This window comes from Oncorhynchus mykiss, chromosome 19, assembly GCF_057628025.1.
Source record: "Oncorhynchus mykiss isolate SJ-2025 chromosome 19, ASM5762802v1, whole genome shotgun sequence".
Classification (NCBI taxonomy): Eukaryota; Metazoa; Chordata; class Actinopteri; order Salmoniformes; family Salmonidae; genus Oncorhynchus; species Oncorhynchus mykiss.
This window is the reverse complement of record NC_143040.1, coordinates 24,659,409-24,677,002: the sequence shown is the minus strand read 5'-3', so window position 1 is coordinate 24,677,002 and position 17,594 is coordinate 24,659,409. Positions and strand designations below refer to the sequence as shown.

The 17,594-nt window shown below is 44.0% G+C and overlaps 1 protein-coding gene across 1 annotated transcript; it reads left to right on the top strand.

Moving 5' to 3' along the window:
* Positions 1–4,641: 4,641 nt before the first annotated feature.
* Positions 4,642–8,120, top strand: LOC149975138 (uncharacterized). The gene is made up of 2 exons (XM_090209687.1): positions 4,642–4,647; positions 4,937–8,120. Exons 1-2 carry the CDS (start codon positions 4,642–4,644, stop codon positions 6,107–6,109), a joined length of 1,179 nt encoding a protein of 392 aa, XP_090065813.1. The 3' UTR covers positions 6,110–8,120.
* The last annotated feature ends 9,474 nt before the right edge of the window (positions 8,121–17,594 follow it).

Sequence of the window (17,594 nt, the reverse complement as noted above, 5' to 3'; positions counted from 1 at the left end):
GGAAAAAATGTCAGTCTCTCGATGTGCAAAACTGATAGAGACATACCCCAAGCGACTTACAGCTGTAATCGCAGCAAAAGGTGGCGCTACAAAGTATTAACTTAAGGGGGCTGAATAATTTTGCACGCCCAATTTTTCAGTTTTTGATTTGTTAAAAAAGTTTGAAATATCCAATAAATGTCGTTCCACTTCATGATTGTGTCCCACTTGTTGTTGATTCTTCACAAAAAAATACAGTTTTATATCTTTATGTTTGAAGCCTGAAATGTGGCAAAAGGTCGCAAAGTTCAAAGGGGCCGAATACTTTCGCAAGGCACTGTACATATAACTAGGAATACCATGACTAGGCAACAGGATAGATAAAACAGTAGCAGCAGGGTATGTGATGAATCCAGAAAGTTAGTGCAGAAAGGGTCAATGCAGATAACCAAATAGCTACCAGGGCTATTTAACTATCTATTTAGCAGTGTTATGGCTTAGACCAGGCCTGGGCAACTCCAGTCCTCGGGGGCCTGATTGATGTCACACTTTTGCCCCAGCTAACAACTGACTCCAATAATCAACTAAACATGATCTTCTGTTAAAAATGCAATTATTTTCAATCAGGTGTGTTTGCTAGGGATGGGGGGAAAGTGTGACCCCAATCAAGCCCTCAAGGACTGGAGTTGCCCAGGCCTGGCTTAGAGGGTAGTAGCTGTTCAGGGTCCTGTTGGTTCCAGACTAGGTGCATCGGTACTGCTTGCCGTGCGGTAGCCGAGAGAACAGTTGATGACTTGGGTGGCTGGAGTCTTTGACCATTTTTAGGGCCTTCCACTGACACCGCCTGGTATAGAGTTCCTGGATGGCAGGGAGCTCAGCCCGAGTGATGTACTGGGCTGTACGCACTACCCTCTGTAGTGCCATGTGGTTAGTTGCCATACCAAGCGGTGATGCAGCCAGTCAATATGCTGTCAATCGCTCTCGAACTGCTCCTCTACACCCCCGTCGATGTGAATGGGGGCGTGCTCAGCCCTCCATTTCCAGTAGTCCACGATCAGCTCCTTTGTCTTGCTGATGTTGAGGGAGAGGTTGTTGTCCTAGCACCACACTGCCAGGTCTCTGACCTCCTTATAGGCTGTTTCATCGTCGTCGGTGATCAGGCCTACCAACGTGTGCTGTCAGCAAACTTGATGATGGTGTTGGAGTTGTGCGAGTCCATGCAGTTGTGGGTGAACAGGGAGTACAAAAGGGGACTAAGCACACACCCCTGATGGGCCCCAGTGTTGAGGGTGGCAGATGTTTTGTTGCCTACCCTCATCACCTGAGGGTGGCCCGTCAGGGATTCCAGGATCCAGTTGCAGAGGGAGGTGTTCAGTCCCAGGGTCCTTAGCTTAGTGATGAGCTTGGAGGGCACTATGGTGTTTAACGCTGAGCTGTAGTCAATGAACAGCATTCTCACGTAGGTGTTCCTCTTGTCCAGATGGGAGAGGGCAGTGTGGAGTGCGATACAGATTGCATCTGTGTATCTTTTGGGGCCATATGCAAATTGGAGTGGGTTCAGGGTGTCCGGGATGATGGTGTTGAGCCATGACAAGCCTTTAAAAGCATTTCATGGCTACAGATGTAAGTGCTACAGTGCGATAGTCATTAAGAAAGATTACCAGGCCTTCTTGGGCACAGGGACTATGGTGGTCTGCCTGAAACATGTAGGTATTACAGACTGGGCCAGGGAGACGTTGAAAATGTCACTTGGCAGCTGGTCAGCGGATGCTCTGAGTACATGTCCTGGTAATCCATCTGGCACTGTAGCCTTGTGAAAGTTAACCTGTTTAAAACTTCTTATGCCTTAGATCCCGCTAACGGGATCGACATGACAACAGCCAGTGAAAGTGTAGGGCGCCAAATTCAAAACAACAGAAATCTCATAATTTGAATTCCTCAAACATAGAAGTATTTTACACCATTTTAAAGATAAACTTGTTGTTAACCCCACCAGTGTCCGATTTCAAAAAGGCTTTACGACGAAAGCACACCAAACGATAATGTTAGGTTTGCGCCTAGTCACAGAAAAACACAGCCATTTTTCCAGCCAACAAGAGGAGTCACAAAAAGCAGAAATAGAGATAACCTTTTGATCTTCATCAGATGACACTCATAGTACTTTATGTTACACAATACATGTATGTTTTGTTCGATACTCCCCCCCCCCCCCCCTTTTTGCTAGCGTGTTCAGCCCAGTAATACAAATTCATGACGCGCGATCACTAGGAGCAGACGAAAAGTCAAAAAGTTCCGTTACAGTCCCTAGAAACATGTCAAAGGAAGTATAGAATCAATCTTTAGGATGTTTTTAACATAAATCTAAAATAATGTTCCAACCGGAGAATTCCTTTGTCTTCAGAAATGCAATGAACTCGAGCTAACTCTCACGTGAATGAACGTGACCAGCTCATGCCACTCTGGCAGACCTCTGACTCATTCAGCTCCCATTCCCCCCTCCTTCACAGTAGAAGCATCAAACAAGGTTCTAAATACTGTTGACATCTAGTGGAAGCCTTAGGAAGTGCAATATGACCCCATAGACACTGCATATTCAATAGGCAAAGAGTTGAAAAACTACAAACCTCAGATTTCCTACTTCCTGGTTGGATTTTTTTCTCAGGTTTTTGCCTGCCATATGAGTTCTGTTATACTCAGACATCATTCAAACAGTTTTAGAAACTTCAGAGTGTTTTCTGTCCAAATCTACTAATAATATGCATATATTAGCAACTGGGCCTGAGTAGCAGGCAGTTTACTCTGGGCACCTTATTCATCCAAGCTACTCAATACTGCCCCCAGCCATAAGAAGTTAAAGGTGTTACTCACATCGGCTACGCAGAGCATGATCACACAGTCGTCCAGAACAACTGGTGCTCTCATGCATGGTTTGTTGGTTTTCCAAATGAAGGAAGAGCTTTGTGTGCATTTATGTGTTGTGGAGTAAAGGTGATCTAGAGTTTTCTCCTCTAGTTGCTTAGGTGAAATGGATTTCACTTTCCCTGCCTTAAAATCACTGGCCACTAGAAGCGTCACCTCTGGATGAGCATGTTTGTTTATGGCCGAATACAGCTCATCTTAGTGGCGCTTAGTGGTCTTAGTACCAGCTTCGGGTTGTGGTGGTAAATAAACAGCTACGAATATAGATAAACTCTCTTGGTAAATAGTTTGGTCTACAGCTTATCATGAGGTATTTTAACTTGGCAAGCAGAACCTCAAGACTTCTTTAATATTAAAGATCACGCTCTAGCTGTTGTTAACAAAGACACACCCCTGCCCCTTAACCTTACCCAACGCTGCCGCACGGTCTTGACGATGCATAGAAAAACTATCGTTGTTCAGCCCCGAATCCGAGAAACGTAGGATATTACAGTTCTTCAGGTCCCGTTGATAGGATAGTCTCGAACGGAGCTTGTCCAGTTTGTTCTCCAGTGATTGTACGTTGTCCAAAAGAACGGAGAGTGATGGCAGATTATTTATCTCTTAAGAAGTCTTTACCGAGTCTTAGGGATTAGGGCCTGTTCCGAGGTTAGCTGCATGTCCTCTGCCGGCGACTCGTTGTTCATCCAAATTAAGCTCTACATAAAACTATTCTTGCACTTTTCCCGTGATCCATCAAACGGATTTGGTGTGTCATCATAGTGGTCAGACTCGCTCAGTATTCCGTAAACATCCTTTCAGAATTTAGAAGTAATCCTCTAGTTTTGCAAAAGTAACTGTAATCCGATGACAATATTTTTGCCGTTAAAGTTTTTCTTTTTCTTTATCAGTTACATGTAATCCGTTACTCCCCAACCCTGTGCCCCGATTACTTAGCTATCATGCGCAGATACACGATCATATTCTAACCAGATTCTTTATTTACTGCATTTCCTATTATTTACTTAATGAAAACAATGTGATGCATGGAACATAATACATCAATCAATAAATAGTATATCAAGAAGTTCAAGTGTTACCTTACATCCTTGCCAATTCTAAACCGTGTCAATAAATATACTGTTGAGCACTGACAGTAGCTAACCTGACCACCTCTTTTCCCCCAATCACTCTCTTAGGTGAAGGACATCTCACTGGAGGCCACGGGAGCTTTGTGAAGCCAGCGGGACAGAATGCTTGGAGAGATGACCAACCAATCACTGTTGGTGAGGGGAGTGGAACCTCAACCCAGCATGTTATCATAATAGAGGTTAGTGTAATAGTGTTGCATAAAAATTGTGTTACTTTGTAAATCAAATGTGGCCAGTTTATTTTCAGGAAGGCTCCCCTCAGCTTTTCACTTGCTTACATGAAACCCAGTACAAAAAAGGCTAGGGAATTATGCATATTTTTGAGTAATTATGCATAATTTGGCATCATTTTTGGTGAAATAAATGTCTAGATTTTATTGTATGTGCACTGTAGAGCCCATTATACTCAGTTGGTACTAAATATGAACAGAGGACATTTATTAACAAGCTCTTATTCAATTTGAAAAAATGATTAAACTGCCATAAACTCAAACTATTTCTGAGATATTTACCTATTAGAAACAATTTGAATATCAAACTCTCAAATTACACACACTTACCATAAAACGTGCTAATTGTGATGGTAGCCATTTTAAAAAACCATAAAGAAAAAATGATGGTGACACACCCATATATATATATCATTGAAAAGCCCAGAATGTCCTCTCAAAGTTACAACAGGATCTAACACAGTGGCATGTATGGCTTTAGATCAAAAACAAATGTTCATTAGAAAGGACAAAAATGAATTACTGGGTCTCGGGATATTTCAGGAAGACTCTCAGCTATTCACTTGCTTACATGTACATCCTCATGTATCTGCCATAGGGGAGCTTGTGAGACTTCCCTATGACATTTTTATCCAATTCGACTCATGTACAGGTAATAACCTCCTCTCTTCTTGTCAGTCTGCAGAGGCTGCAGGTCCTGGTGGATCATCTCTGGTGAAGCAGGAGAGGTCTGAAGGAGAGGAAGACCGACGGCACAGCAGAGACATCCAGACTGGAGTAGCAGCTGGAACGCCCCCTGTAGCCACGGATGACCCCACCATTGCCCTAGCGCAGCCCTGGACCCGAAGCAGTGGAACGCTGAACGCCGTCCTCAAGTCAGAGACAGACATCAAGACTTTAATTGTAACACAAAGGCTCTTGCACACAGGATCTGACCACAGATCAGACCCAGAGAGACTGGGGCCACTGGGTTGTCCTACTGCTCCCGGCTCAGAGTATTTACCGGTATTTCAACATAGCCAAAGGATGGTTCATTCCCATGGAGATGGTGACACGTTAGACACTGGAGGTGATGATCCATCTTGTTCTTACGTTACAAAGATGGACCCTGGCAACATATCCTTGGGTTTAGAGAGACAGACTGATCTATCTAGAGGGAAATGGAACCGGTACAATAGTAGTGTATACTCTGAAGGGTGCCTAGATAAGAAAGGGGAGGGTCTGGTCATAGATGAAGTGACTGTGAAAGTGGAGGGAGATGTTTCTCCCACATGGAATTCAGATAATCACCTGGGAGATGGACACTCACAAGGCAGAGATTTCTTAAATTACAGGGAAAGGTTAGAGACAAATCCAGATGCCTCGACCCACTCCCCTTTACACGGGTTCAGGGATTGCTTCCGAGTGTCCACGTCAATGGGGCCTTCCGATTCACACGGCCGCTTCCTTTTCGACAGGGCTAGACCCCAGGCTCAGGGAGGGGGAGAAACATCAGGCAGTGGTAAGGGAAACCGGTTCCTCTGCATGTTCTGTAACAAAGGCTTCAGCTGCCCCCAGAAGGTGGAGATCCACCAGAGGTTCCACACGGGGGAGAAACCCTTTAGTTCTACTCAGTGTCACATGCACTTTGCCCAGGCTGGTGACCTGAAGAGGCACCAGAGGATCCACTCAGGGGAGAAACCCTACAGCTGTACCCAGTGTGAGAAGAGGTTCTCCCGCCAGGACCACCTGAAGATGCACCTGAAGGTCCACACGGGAGAGAGGCCGTTCGCCTGTACGGACTGCGGGAAAAGGTTCTCAGAGAGGAGCTACCTCAGTATACACCAGCAGAAAAACCATTCCACTCTATAACTTAGAAAGTAACCATTCCACTCGATGGCTTCTGACATTTAAATCAAACCCTGCATTAAATACAAAGATAAATTTTCATACTTGTCTGCAGAAAAGAGTGTACAAAACATTAGGAACACCTGCTCTTTCCATGACATAGACTGACCAGGTGAAAACTAGGATACCTTATTGATGTCACTTGCTAAATCCACTTCAATCAGTGTAGAAGGGTTTTTAAGTCTTGAGACAATTGAGACATGGATCGTGTATGTGTGCCATTCAGAGAGGGAATGGGCAAAACAAATTATTTAAGTGCCTTGAAACGGAGTATGCTAGTAGGTGCCAGACTAACTTTTTTCACGCTCAACAGTTTCCCATGTGTATCTAGAGTGATCCACCACCCAAAGGACATCTAGCCAACTTAGGCCAGCATCCCTGTGGAACGATTTCGACACCTTGTAGAGTCCATGCCCCGATGAATTGAGACTGTTCTGAGGGCAAAGGGGAGTGCAACTCAATAGTAGGAAGGTGTTCCTAATGTTTTTGGAACTCACTGTATGTTAATGTCATTATTTGTCAACAGTTACATCACACCTATCTGATTTAATTCAAATTAGTTTGTCAATGACATGTTTGTTCTACATTGTATACAGTGAGCTCCAAAAATATTGAGACAGTGACACATTTTGTGTTGTTCTGACTCTGTACTCCAGCACTTTGGATTTGAAATGATGTAATGTCTGAGGTTAAAGTGCAGACTATCAGCTTTAATTTTATGGTATTTTCATCCATATCGGGTGAACCTTTTAGAAATTACAGCACTTAATTTTTTTTTTTTTTTTTTACATAGTCCCCCCATTTTAGGGTACCAAAGTATTGGGCAAATTCACTTATGTGTATTAAAGTAGTCAAAGGTTTAGTATTTGTTCCCATATTCCTAGCGTTAAATGATTACATCAAGCTTGTGACTCTACAAACTTTTTGGATGTTTGGGTTGCCTTTCAGTTTATTTTCTGCCCAATAGAAATTATTGGTAAATTCATTTTAATTAGATCAGATAGGTATGTTGGAACTGTTGCCATAAAATTACATTAATATAGTTTGCTAAAAATATGAGCGAAGGGTGATTCCCCAAGCAAGTCTTGAACCCTGGCCACAAGCACCAATGACGAATGCCCTAACCACAGTCCCAACAAGGGATATCACTAGAACATGTGCTTATTGGGCCAGTATTGTTACGCACTGTCCTGTCCCGAAGAAACCCTACCCCCTCCTCTCTCAGCACTTGTGAAGAGCTGAAACAACTTGATAGGTGTAAGGGTGAATGCACTTTGAAGTAAATCTCAGCTCTGTTAAAGTACACTCAAGAAAAACAAATTGATCATAGCGATTCAGCAGTATCTTTAAATCAGGTTAACATGCCCCACCAACATTAGACAACTATACTGAAAGCCCTTATATTGCTGAAGTAAATACATCTAGTCTGACTAAATGCTACATGACACGGACGTTGTGGCGTTGCAGGAAGATCGACGTACCGTGAACCAAGAGGTTGTGAGTTCAAATTCCACGTGAGGACTGTTTTTATAATTATTCATGTATAACGGAACATGCATAGTATAATCATGTACGTCAAAGTGTGTCTAAAATATGTAAGTTGAAAACATCGCGTGTAAGTATCCCTGAACAGTCGAGCTATGAATGGATAAAAAGGTTCTAAGAAGGTTTTTGCTGACATAAATAGAATGTTCCCCTAACAGAAAACTGGACACTCAAACATTAGGGGCACATTGCAGGTAAGATTTTAAAAAATGTCTCTCTCTCCCTAGAATTGTTAGCTGGGTATGGCCTTGTAATCTGTATCACCTCTCTCTTCTAGGAGGGTGCTGCTGGTGAAGGAGGAGGGGTGTGAGGAGGGTCTGGGGAACCCTGAGGGGACCATGGTCATGGAGGACAACCAGACTGCACCTCCAGATTAACCAGCTGAGCAGCACAGGACTTCACACAGTCTCACGAGCCCATAGTAAACTACTGTCTGAATATTATTTGGTCAGGGCCCGTATCCACAAAGCCTCTCAGAGTAGGAGTGCTGATCTAGGATCAGTTTTGTCTTTTAGATCATAGGACAGATGGGAACCTGATCCTAGATCAGCCTTCTTTACTCTGAGACGCTTTGTGGATACAAGCCCAGGTCTTGATTAATTTAGTCTTAAAGGGCCCCCCGCCAGAGGAAAATGCTGCCCCTATTTCAATGTAATTCCTGTTCTAGAGTGGAAATGTTCATTTAGGTTCCACCTCTGAAGAATGACACAGTGGTGATTTCCAGACTGAGTGGAGAAACAACAACAAATAGGCTACTGACAGCTGTTAGTGTATAACAAAAAAAATACCTGACCAATTTATAAATGGTATAATTGTGTGATCTGTCATTTGTGACTGAGACTTGTAAACGTGTGCTTTATACAATGTACATTTTGTTGATTGCTAGGCATACAATTAAGAGTATTTATTGATCCATTTGAAACGATGTCTAGTTGTGGCCGCAACTGGACTAGATTGTGAACTACTCTTGGCAGAACGCATTGCTTGACTACCATGAGGGTGATAAGCACATTTGTTTGCAAACTGCAGCCACCCAAATAATTAATTCTCGAGTTTGAGTTTGTTGAGCATAGGCTGTGTATGTTTTGGTTCTACAAAGACGTGTCCATCATAATAATCAATTAATTGCAGTCATTCTTGAACCATGTGATCAGTTACCAGTTCTAAACATGTATTTTTCTTCTTTATGCTCAATCTATTTTCCTGTGTGCATATGACAGACAGTTGGTGGTCGGAGCACATCTCTGGAGCCGCTGAGCCGTAGAACTCATTGCGACCAGCACTAGGAGGTCAAACGAACGACTAAAATGAAAGAGTCACTCAGAAAAACAAACCATGACTCGAGTCAGTAAAAAGAGTTGTTAAAAAAATAACGCATTGTTTGATCTGCACATCACCAGTAGCCATCCTCCAATACTAATTGAAAGAATAAGTAAACAGAGGTGAAAAGTGGCTCTTTGGCAATTCCTTGTTTTTATGTCAGCTGACAAATGAAATCAACATGTGCAAAATAATCAAACTGAACAGCAAGTAACAAGTCCCAATTGGGAGAGGCCAGAGAAAGACAGACTAATAAATTAGGCTAAAGAACAGATATTGGGTATTGGAGAAAGCCCATCATTGCATGTTCTGCAAACAATACAGTGGGTGAAGGCGCAGCATGAGCGTGGTGAACAGAGAGATGTGGTTATAGACAGCCGAGGAAAAAGAAGAGACGAGTGTAGTGGGAAGATGTGTGTTGAGGAAGAATGGCGCGAAGTACAAACCGTACTCTGCCGTCTCTGAACTTGAACCTGACGAGAGTGAGGATGAATTACCTGGGGTGGCAGGTGTGGTGAAGGCCTCCGAGTAAAGCCTCACCTGATGTTCATGCAAAGAATGATTTTGTCCCAGTTTTGGAGAAAGTGGTTCTCTCCGCTTTTTGGCTGACCCATATGTAGTCTCAGGCTGGGTAAAAAAATAATTTGGGTACTGTTAAACCGGTGAAGGTAGCTCAAAGTGGACTTAATGATTTTCAGTGTTTCTTCCTTCCAGAGGAATAGGGTGCTTCGAGGAACACACCTCGGGACAAGACGCATGACTTGCTTTGCTCTCTGGAGCAGGGTGCCTTTGCAAGGAGTGAGTACTGGGTTGGCGTTAAGTGTTGAGGTGGAGCAACTGAAATGGAAGATTCCCTGTGTCTGTGATACCCGTTGTTTGGTGCGACGCAGACACGGCTGTCCCTTTTTGAGTTTTGAAGCAGTCTTTACCTAACAAATTCATGTTAGGATATGTCAGTTATCCCGTGAGAGCTTATGTGCCTAACCCACTAAGGTGTTTCAGATGCCAAGCTTATGGTCATGTTGCAGCAGCAGTGTGTAGGAGGTAGAATTCAAGATGTGAGAAGTGTGTAGGAGGGCATAGGCCGAAGGAATGTTAGTGTCAACTGTGGGGGTGCCCATGTTGCTGGGGATCAGAAGTGCCCAGTGCGAGAGAGGCTGCCAGAGTCAGAGTAGAACAGAAGGTGTCGTACACTGAGGCAGTGAAGAGAGTAGAGGATGATGGGTCAAGTGTGAGTAGTAGGCCTAGGCCAATACATAGTGATACAAATTTGTGCTTCAGTAAGGTTATCAACTGTGCCGCAGAAATGGAATGTAAATCACAGAAAATATATGTTGTGGTGGCAGCTGCAAAGAAGTACTTGGGTGTACAAGGTTTTACTGCAGGCGAGTTACAAGTTGTGTTGAACGAAAGAGTCTGCCTGGTGTAGGATCAGTTAGGGTCAATGTAGTGGACTAGGGTGGTGTCTTTTTTTAATGAAATAGTGGTATATACAGTACCAGTCAAAGGTTTGGACACCCCTACTCATTCCAGGGTTTTTCTTAATTTTTTACCATTTCCTACATTGTAGAATAATAGTGAAGACATCAAAACTATGAAATAACACAATTGGAATCATGTCGTAACCAAAAAAGTGTTAATCAAATCAAAATATATTTTAGATTATTTTTCCTTGATGACAGCTTTGCACACTCTTGGCATTCTCTCAACCAGCTTCATGATGAACCTGGAATGCATTTCAATTAACAGCTGTGGCCTTGTTAAAAATGAATTTGTGGTATTTCTTTCCTTCATAATGCCTTTGAGCCAATCAGTTGTGTTGTGACAAGGTAGGGGTGGTATACAGAAGATAGCCCTATTTGGTAAAATACCAAGTCCATATTATGGCAAGAACAGCTCAAATAAGCAAAGAGAAACGACAGTCCATCATTGCTTTAAGACATGAAGGTCAGTCAATTTGGAACATTTCAAGAACTTTGAGCTTAAGGAGACGGAACTTGGTTGATTCTCGGTAAAGCTAGCTAGCTGCTAACCTAACGATGGCAAACTATATGGTTTTTTACACTCAAATAGCCTCAAGGGTGGAGGTGTTAGCGAATGCAGCCGTGGCAGATATATCAGATATATCATAGTCGTAGACGACTATGCTGTGTTACGTTTGAAAATAACTCAAAGCCGGAAAGAAAACGGGATTGCGGAGGAAAATACAGCTACTGGAAATTAAGGTGGTACGGGAGCGCGTCCTCGCCAGTCGTCTCAAGATTCACGACCGACAGCGGAATGGCAAGAGGTACATTTTGCAGAAGGCTGAGGCTGCGGGGCTGTCGCACGGTTCTCCTCTGCACACGTGTTCAGATGTGTAACTCAGAATTGTGTCTGTCAGTTTTTGAATAGTACGCAATACTTACCTATGTCAAAGGACGATACCTATGGATCTTGGGTCCATGAAATGGGGTAAGGTTGTACATTACATTATGAATGTTCAAAAGGCTGAATAGTGAGATGATTTCCCAAGTTCCCTAATATGAGCTACGATGCGAATATTTGTGTGAACTCTACCTAATTGTAATCTGTTGGCATCACTGAGTAGGCTGATACGCCATTTCATGGACCCAGAATCCATAGGTAAGGCTGTACATTGCAATATGAATGTTAAATACATAGTGGGTTGACCGGTGAGCTTAAAGGGGCTCATTTCAGTGGTTTCAGAGTCCCGCAATAAGAGCTACGATGCTAATATTTGTGAAAACTCTAAACAGTTGTATTCTGTGGTTGTCACAGGGTAGACTGATATCGCATTTCATGTACCCAAGATCCATAGGTAAGGCTGTACATTGCAATATGAATCTTCAATAGATTGAATACTGTGGTAATTTCCCACAGTTAAAGTTACCTAATATGAGTTATGATGCTAATATTTGTGTATTCTCTTCAGAATTGTAATCGGTGGGTGTCACCCCATTTCATGGACCCCAGATTCATAGGTAAGGCTGTACATTGCATATACGAATGCCCCCAATGCAATTATGAAGTCCAATAAAGTGCGATTTAAAACATTTGTCAAATTATTGTCTTTTGTTTATTTTTATATAACATTCCGACCATGTTTAGCAATAGCTAGGGCAAATATGGCATGCTTCTTCTATATGTATCAGTTACACTTGTATCATCACTTCCAATGGGGGACTTTTATTTTGAAGGGAAACCGCAAATTCCACGATCGTGGCTAATTTTATTGTGGCTAGCTTCACATAGGTGCAATAATCCCCGTTATAACTTTGCTACATATATAAATATATACATTTAAAAAACAATTTTACCAGGCAGGTCAATTAAGAACAAATTCCTCTTGCAAAAAGCCACAGGCATATCACTGTGTTGAGGATCAGCGAAGTGGAGGTGTTGTTTCCTTCCTTCACCACCTGGGGGTGGCCCGCCAGGAAGTCCAGGACCCAGGTGCACAAGGCAGGCTTCAGACCCAGGGCCCGAGCTTAATGATGAGCTTGGAGGATACTATAGTGTTGAATGCTGAGCTATAGTCAATGAACAGCATTCTTACATAGGTATTCCACTTGTCCAGATGGGATAGGGCAGTGTGATGGTGATTGCATCGTATGTGGATCTATTGGGGCAGTAAGCAAATTGAAGTGGGTCTAGGGTCTCAGGTAAGGTAGTGGTGATATGATCCTTAACTAGCCTCTCAAAGCACTTAATGGTGCGAGAAGTGAGCGCTATGGGGCGATAGTCATGTAGTTCAGTTACCTTTGGGTACAGGAACAATGGTGGACATCTTGAAGTGGGGACAGCAGACTGGGATAAGGAGAGATTGAATATGTCCGTAAACACTCCAGCCAGCTGGTCTGCGCATTCTCAGAGGACGTGGCTAGTGATGCCGTCTGGGCCGGCAGCCTTGCAAGGGTTAACCCGCTTAAATATCTTACTCTCATCGGCCACGGAGAAGGAGAGCCCACAGTCCTTGGTAGCGGGCCGCGTTGGTAGCACTGTGTTATCCTCAAAGATGGCAAAGAAAGTGTTGATCTTATCTGGAAGCAAGACGTCGGTGTCCGCGACATGGCTGGTTTTCCCTTTGTAGTCCGTGATTGTCTGTAGACCCTGCCACATATGTCTCGTGTCTGAGCCGTTGAATTGCGACTCTTACTTTGTCTCGGTACTGACGTTTTGCCTGTTTGATTTACTTACGGAGGGAATAACTACACTGTTTATATTCGGCCATATTAACAGCCACCTTGCCATGGTTAAATGCGGTGGTTCGCGCTTTCACTTTTGCGCGAATGCTGCCATCTATCCACGGTTCCTGGTTTGGGTAGGTTTTAATAGTCACAGTGGGTACAACATCTCCTATACACTTCCTGATGAACTCAGTCACCGTATCCGTGTATTTGTCGATGTTATTCCTCAGAGTCTACCCAGAACATATCCCAGTCCGTGTGATCAAAACAATCTTGAAGCATGGATTCCGATTGGTCAGATTAGCGTTGAATAGACCTTAGCACGGGTACTTCCTGTTTTGAGTTTCTGTTTATAGGAAGGGGGGAGCAAAATGGAGCCGTGATCAGATTTGCCGAAGGGAGGGCGGGGGAGGGCCTTGTAGGCAATTCGAAAGTTGAGTAGCAGTGGTCCAATGTTTTTCCAGAGAGAGTACTGCAGCCAATGTGTTGGTAGAACTACGGTAGTGTTTTCCTCAAATTTGCTTTGTTAAAATCCCCAGCTACCTATATGTGGTTTCCAGTTTGCATAAAGTCCAGTGTAGTTCTTTGAGGGCCGTTGTGGTATCGGCTTGAGGGGGAATATACACGTCTGTAACTATAACCGAAGAGATTTCTCTTGGGAGGTAATCCGGTCTGCATTTGATTGCGGTTTTCTAGATCAGATAAACAAAAGGACTTGAGTTTCTTTATGTTATCGCAATCATGAAATATACACCCCCGCCTTTCTTCCTTTCTTGAGAGTTATTTTTTCCTGTCTGCGCATTGTACTGAGAACCCAGCTGGCTGTACGGACCGGGGCAGTATATCCCGAGAGAGCCATGTTTCCGTGAAACAGAGTATGTTACAATCCCCGATGTCTCTCTGGAAGGAGATCCTCCCCCTGAGCTTGTCTACTTTATTATCCAGAGACTGAACATGAGTGAGTAATATACTCGGAAGCGGTGGATAGTGTGCACGCCTCCTGAGTCGGACTAGGATACTTCTCTGTATTTTGTTGCTTAGGAGCTAGAAGCAGAGCTACCATATCTGTCGGCGCCATCTGTATATGATGAAGTACAACATTAACCAAAACATGAGAAAAGTAGAGTTGTGAACTTTCTGTAGATAGCTAGACTGCCACATACTTTATCAAACTGTCGTGTTTGCCACTGAATTAAATGTATGGTATTGTCATCAGACCCAGCAACAGTTTGCAAACAAGTAGATAGCTAGAAACTAAGCTAATGTTAAATATGAACTTGTTGCTCAACAGCAAGCAGATAACCTTGTAGGTAATGTTACTGTTCTAACAGTTATAACTTCCAGTCCTATAAATTCAGGTAACTAGCTAAAGGCACGAGAAGGGAGCAACTGCGGCCTGCTATTCGGGTTGTTTCTGCATGTGGGCATTTCTACATCTGCAGGAACCCCTCGTTATACTTCTAGTGGTCCATTTCTAAGCTCCGATATACATGCGGGAGGTGGGGGTGCTCCTGTACAGTAAGTGGCGGTAATTCACCATAACGTTGGATGCCAAGCGCCGATAAACCCCACAGACGAAAAGGCAGGGGCACAACAGTAACTAGCTAGTACACCGGTAGACAGTGTCCTTTGCTCCCGCCTGTCCAGCGTGGTTTTCTTGCAGTTCTGTTAACGATGGTGAGGGCAGGCGGGAGCGAAATACACTGCATGCTAGCTAGCTGGCTAGCTAGCAAAGAGGACTCCAGTACAAAGAATGTGGCAGGGGCGACACTGTGTGCTAGCTAGACACAGGTGAAACTAGCAAGGAGGACTCCGGTGCACAGGTGGGGGTGACACAGGTAGCTAGCTAGGACACTGGTAGACAGTGTGAAAAAACTCAGATATACCTTTATTTCCCTTTTGACCCACATTTTAATCACAAACAATCAGGGGAAATCCAAAATATCAATGGGATGCTCGATGGGGGGCGTTCATGCAGAACCCAATGGGATGCACTAAAGGGGGGTTCCTGCAATGCCCACATGCAGGAACGCCCCGAATTGCGGGCCGCAGTCACACACTATTGAAAGGCACGGCAGATCTGTTTTCAAAGATGTAACGTTATGAGGAAACATTAGTGATAATGTTAAGGAAAACAAAAACTACTTACATTTGAACACCACCGCAGAAGCTTCGCTATTGCCCCTCTTCCAATGCGTTGTGGCTGTAAAATTCCTGAAATGTGTGCGGCGAATTCTACAAGATGAAGAGCCGAAATGAGTATTACATCCTGACATTTTAAAGCATAGTCGTTTTTTGAAAATGCACATACTATCAAACGTAACATTTTCACAACACTCAAACGGCCTACTATTTAGGACGCAAGTATGGGGTATTCGGACACGGCATCTGTCAAGAGTGTACAATATAGCGTTGAGCATTAACAGTACCTAACTTAACCACCCCTTTTCCCACCAATCACTCTCAGGTGAAGTACATCTCACTGGAGGCGACAGGAGCTTTGTGAAGCCAGCGGGACAAAACGCGTTGAGAGATCACCAAACCACAGCTATTGAGGCGAGTGGAACTTCAACCCAGCACGTTACCATGATAGAGGTTAGTATCATAGCGTGACATAAAAAATGACAGTACATCAAATGTGGCCAGTTTATTTCAGAAAGACACCGCTCAGCTATTCATTTACTTACATGTACATCCTTATTTATCTGCTATAGGGGAGTTTGTGAGACTTCCCTATGACATTGTTATCCAGGTCAACTCATGTACTGATAATTACCACCTCTCTTCTTGTCAGGCTACAGGTCTTGGAGGATCATCTCTGATCAAGCGGTAGAGGACTGAAGGAGAGGACCCACGACACAGCAGAGACATTCAGACTGGAGCAGCAGCTGGAGTGGCGCCCCCTGTAACCACGAAGGACCTTGCGACTGCTGCCATGCCCCAGCACCAGAAAAAACGCAGCATCACGGAGGTCAGTGGTATGCCGAACGCCGTCCTCAAGTCAGAGACAGACATTGAGACCTTAACTGTAACACAAAGGCACTTACACACAAGATCTGACCACAGATCAGACTCAGAGAGATTGGTGCAGGGGCCACTGGGCTGTCCTGCTTCCAGCTCAGAGTATTTACTTTACGGTAACCCAAGCCCGAGGACTATTCATTCCCATCTGGACTTGGGTGACGCGTCAGACTGTCAATGATCCGTCTTGTTCTTACACTACAGAGATGGACCCTGGCAACATGCGCTTGGATTTAGAGACACAGACTGATCTGTCTAGAGGGGACTGGAACCAGTACATTAGTAGTGTATACTCTGAAGGCTGCCAAGATAATAAAGGGGAGGCTATAGTGGTAGAGGTGAAAGTGGAGGGTGACGCTCGACCCACATGGAATGAAAATTGTCCGTCTCCTAGGTGACTCTCACAGGGCAGAGATTTCTTAGATTACAGGGGAAGCTTAGAGACAAATCTAAATGGCGCCAACCACTCCCCTTTACACGCATTCAGAGATCGCGACCCAGTGTGCACATCGATGTGCACACGGCCACTTCCTTTTCGATCAGAACTGAAATGACCAAAGGATTGCGGGAAGAGGTTCTCAGAGAGGAGCTACCTAGGTTTCCATCCCAATTGGTGACAGATTTTCATTGTGAATATTGTAACCGTAAAAGCCTTGGTTTCATGCATGTTAACATCAAAAGCCTCTGTCCTAAGTTTGTTTTATTCACTGCTTTAGCACACTCTGCCAACCCTGATGTCCTAGTCGTGTCTGAATCCTGGCTGAGGAAGGCCAACAAAAATTCTGAAATGTCCATCCCCAACAACAACATTTTCCGTCAAGATAGAACTGCCAAAGGGGGAAGAGTTGCAATCTACTGCAGAGATAGCCTGCAGAGTTCTGTCATACTATCCAGGTCTGTGCCCAAACAGTTCGAGCTTCTACTTTTAAAAATCCACCTTTCCAGAAATAAGTCTCTCACTGTTGCCACTTGTTATAGACCCCCCTCAGCTGTGCCCTGGACACCATATGTGAATTCATTGACCCCCATCACTCTTCAGAATTCGTACTGTTAGGTGACCTAAACTGGCATATGCTTATTGAAGAATTTCAATAAGCATTTTTCTACGGCTGGGCCCTTTTGCCTCTGCCTTGCTCATTGGAACTGTAACGTCCACCTCACTACTCCTAAAACGCCTGTTTAGCCAGAACCTCAGCTGCCTCGTTCCCCTCCACCCCCACATGGGCTGGGACCCAAGTAAATCTTGTCTGTATACCCATCTGTTTCACTCGGCCATGGGTTTGTAGTACCTCATACAGCGGATCTTGTCTGGTGCTGCGTGAGCTAAAGGACTGCAGACTTATCAATACTGATGACATGCGACAGAGCAAACT